Source organism: Notothenia coriiceps, unplaced genomic scaffold (genome assembly GCF_000735185.1).
Source record: "Notothenia coriiceps isolate Sejong01 unplaced genomic scaffold, NC01 NC01_scaffold00021186, whole genome shotgun sequence".
Classification (NCBI taxonomy): Eukaryota; Metazoa; Chordata; class Actinopteri; order Perciformes; family Nototheniidae; genus Notothenia; species Notothenia coriiceps.
The window spans coordinates 125,790-129,852 of NW_011353887.1; the positions used below are offsets into that span (position 1 = coordinate 125,790).

The following is a 4,063-nucleotide window of genomic DNA, read 5'->3' on the forward strand; positions in this document are numbered from 1 at the left end:
ACCAAAACATTCTGTGTCTAAAAACACTTAGAATACAAATGAAAAAAGGTGCAGCAAGTGCATAAGAGTCATACATTTTTATCATTGAACTTCCTAAAGAGTCACTTATTGTTAAATATAATGCAACATTGTCCACATCACCATTTCAACATCACCTAATGACAAAAATGTTATCAAATATAACTATATTTCAGTACTCTATTCACATCAGGGTACAAAGGCATGCAGGCCCGGGTTGAAGCCCACCTGTTGCTGCAGACTGGACCACGGCCAGTAGAGTCTGGGGGCCAAGCAGGACAGAGGGAGGGTCTCGGTTTGAGGGCAGCACCAACAGGTCGTCCTGTGGGGCCGGGTGAAGGCGGGGTGGTAGGGCAAGCTCAGGGAGGAAAAGGAAAGCTGTCCCGCCACCCTGCGCACCCTCCGCCGTGCCCTTCTGCAGTGGTAGTCCCCCTTAGAAAAGTTCTGGTAGTTTGTGGGGTGAATCGCCCAGAAGTGGCCTTTACCGTTGTCACTGCGTCCGACTTTGATGAAGCAATCGTTCAGCGACAAGTTGTGACGCACACTGTTCCTCCAGTTTTTATCCTGTTGGAATGTGAAAATAAATATACTTAGGCCAATAACCAAACCAGAAGAGTTAAAACAATAGGTGTCCCCAATTTAAATTAAGTGCATTAAGTGAGTAATCCTACTCAGGAGGCCACAGTTCCTGTTGCTGGAAGGATGTGCCATGGCGTGTCAAGCCCGTATATGATCGCATCAAGTCACATCACACCTTCAGTTACCTTTTTAGCACGTCAAACCACTAAACAACTTTAATCCAATAGCCTACATGCAATCTGTTGTTGCACCTGGCAAACGCAGAAGCGGTTTGCAACCTAGCAACAGGATTACTTTATTTGTGAATCTAGTGTCACAGAGAGCACCTAATTGCCTAACCAGGCAGACAGATTACGCGTGCCAAATAGGTTGCTTTACTTTGGAAAATGGCTGCCATGTTGTTATTCGGCGACTGAATGAAACACGCTTAACACCGGTTCTCGTTATCTGTCTTGTGGTCGACTAACAAATAGTCCTAGCAAAATTATTTTAGAATGTGCCCACAAACAACGATCCCTGTATTGTAGCTTTAACATCAACTATCTTGTTATTTCAGTGTCATCTATGCCTGCAGAGTAAATAGATTATCACAGGAGAATTGACGTGAACATACCTTAGTCTTGAAGTAAGGGTAGTGGTCCATGATCCACTGGTAGATGTCACAGAGCAGCAGTTTCTTCTGGTCTGACGCCAGGATTGCCTTGGATATAAGTGCGATGTACGACTGGTTGGGTTTGTCCTCAGACTTTTCTGGACTGATATCAGTCGAGGTGGTGGTCGTCACTTCCCCCTCCCTTTTCTCTTGTTGCTCTTCATCCCCTTCCTCTTCTTCTTTGACTTTCCTTTCTTCAGTCTCTGACCTTTGTAGCCGCTTCTCCTGTATCTCAGAGCGAATCCCCACCTCTCCGGGTTTAGGAATCTGATGATTTAGCATGTTGTTCGCTGTCTGCTCTGCTGTACGACTTCCTGTCGCTTCTTCTTTGGAACCTTTGACTCCTTTATTGAACAGAAGGTAATCGATCGTGAAGCTCAGCCCTAACCTCTCTCTGCCGCTGGCGCGGCTGCTTCTGTCCTCCATTGTCATCTCTGAATTCAGGTATCTTAGACTCATTACAGACGTTGTGTTGGCTCCAAGCTGGACAAGTATCAAGTGATAAATGAAAAGTCTCTCTTTCCAAAAGTTTCACAGCATGGCTATTTTCAAAATGCTGTACCGTTTATAAACTAACCGCCTTGATTCCATTCGCTTCTTTCGTGGAAGTCCTACTGTTGACAGGATCACAGATAAAGATGAGCCTCTCAACTGTTGTTAAGCTTGATGCGCTTACAATCTCAACTTGTGGAAATGACGTCAGTCAATCAGTATTAACACGGCCACATTGGTTAGCAACGCATTTTAATACAAAATGTTGGCCTCTATGATGAACCTGACAATCAAAACCAATATGCAACAGCCTTTTCGCTCTTGATTCGAAGAGTTGTGCTTCACGGTTGTGAAATGCCCCTATTTATATGACTGTGAATGTATCCCTCACAGAAAGGGGTAAAGAAGGCACACAGGAGGTCCATGTGGGGGGTCTTAAATGAGGCGGATTATTTTTATTAACCTAACCAAATCTGAGTAATTACGGGGGATTAAACACTTTAAGATTTAGTAAGACATGGTGTGCAGAGGATGGGTGCCGTACATTAAAAAGCCTTTCAGACACCTATGTTATCCTGCTAAAGCTGTTTTGTCTAATGGGGGGAAACTCAATTACCATAGAGCAGTAATTAAAGTGCCAAGTTAGTTGAGTTTCGTTTACAATAATTGTAATGCATGCAAATAAAGGTAATACAAATCCACAAATACATATTACACTAAAACATGTTTTAATTGTGGGGGCTTTATTTTTGAATTTTCTCCTGCCTGATTTAAACATGTTCCAAGGTAACACAAGATGAGACGTTTTGTCAAATAATTGATTTACTTGTTTTCGTTAAAACAGCATCGAACAACAACTAAAATTGTAATATAGCCCTGCATTCATCTGATTGTATGAGCTTTTTGCATCTTAAATTATAATGTTTATGTTTTGGTAAAATTGTATTATGCCACGCTGAATACCCCCGTAGCCTCCCCTTTGTAATATTGTATATAACCTCCCCAAACTATCTTTTGGTTTACCTCAGAAAAAGCCAGAAATTGAGAAATGCAGTTATGGTCAATTTGAACAAAGGGCTTAAAATAGAGAGCACTTGACGATTTGACAGGGTTACAGACCTAAATCTGTGAGTGTGGACATTTGGATTGGGACTTTCTTTCTACTAAGTGGGCAAGGCCTGATGTATTTACATATTTTTTTATCTAACATGGGATATTAACAAATGTAACAAACCTATTTAGAGTTATAAAGGTTAGTTAGTTTGGGAGTTAGCGTCTTTTAGTTGACATTAGTTTAAACCTATGAAAGTTTCACGTATATTGAAGCTCTATAGCCAGATCTCGCAAGACTGTGACAGACAATTCATTAGTATCTTTTGTTTGGAAAAAAAAGAATGTAGTGTCACGTAGTATCATGTAGTGTTACGCTTACCGCTTAACGTACCGCTTGCACTCAGACTGTCAGGGAGATATCCTATATAACATTTTAATTTAAGTAAAAGTTCAGGGTAAAATATATATGTACAGTATATGTATGCATATATATATATATATATATATATGTATTTGTATATATGTATACATACATATATATATATATACATATATATACACATACATACATATATACATATATATACATGTGTATATGTATGTATATATACACTGAACAAAAATATAAATGCAACACTTTTGTTTTTGCTCCCATTTTTCATGAGATGAACTCAAAGATCTAAAACATTTTCTACATACACGGAATAACCATTTCTCTCAAATGTTGTTCACAAATCTGAAAAAATCTGTGATTGGGAGCACTTCTCCTTTGCCGAGATAATCCATCCCACCTCACAGGTGTGGCACATCAAGATGCTGATTAGACAGCATGATTATTGCACAGGTGTGCCTTAGGCTGGCCACAATAAAAGGCCACTCTGAAACGTGCAGTTCTGCTTTATTGGGGGGGTCCGAAAACCAGTCAGTATCTGCAAGCCCGCCTTAACCTGCCATCAGGTCCTGGGGCTGATAGTTTTTGTAGGCCCCTTATTTAAACAACAAATCAAAGTCATTTCAGAGCCTCGGCAGGCTCTGTGATCGCACTTCTCCACTCTGCTCTACGAGCGCCTAGTCCTCTCCTCCATATGAGTGACGTATTGGGCCTCCCTCATGTATTTGTCCGGTTGCCGTTGGCTCCCCTCCACGTAGCAAGTCCTCGTCGTCCTCTCAATCTCCTCCAACAGATAATGTCCCTCCTGTCTGTTTTTCCTTTCCCGCTACTCCATCGCTATCAGAACCAGACGGCCTACTTGTCTCCGAGGCCCCGCG

General features: G+C 41.4%; 1 protein-coding gene across 1 annotated transcript; it reads right to left on the reverse strand.

Moving 5' to 3' along the window:
• Positions 1-207: 207 nt before the first annotated feature.
• foxq2 (forkhead box Q2) lies at positions 208-1,675 on the reverse strand. The gene is made up of 2 exons (XM_010780079.1): positions 1,211-1,675; positions 208-582 (listed from the first exon to the last, which is right to left on the reverse strand). Exons 1-2 carry the CDS (start codon positions 1,673-1,675, stop codon positions 208-210), a joined length of 840 nt encoding a protein of 279 aa, XP_010778381.1.
• Positions 1,676-4,063: the final 2,388 nt, after the last annotated feature.

What these genes read in the sequence shown, in the direction of transcription:
- foxq2 (XM_010780079.1), bottom strand. Translation starts at nt 1,675, where the DNA reads ATGGAGGACAGAAGCAGCCGCGCCAGCGGCAGAGAGAGGTTAGGGCTG. An exon ending in ACCCTTACTTCAAGACTAAG is followed by an intron (nt 583 to 1,210) that starts GTATGTTCACGT and finishes ACATTCCAACAG; the next exon opens with GATAAAAACTGGAGGAACAG.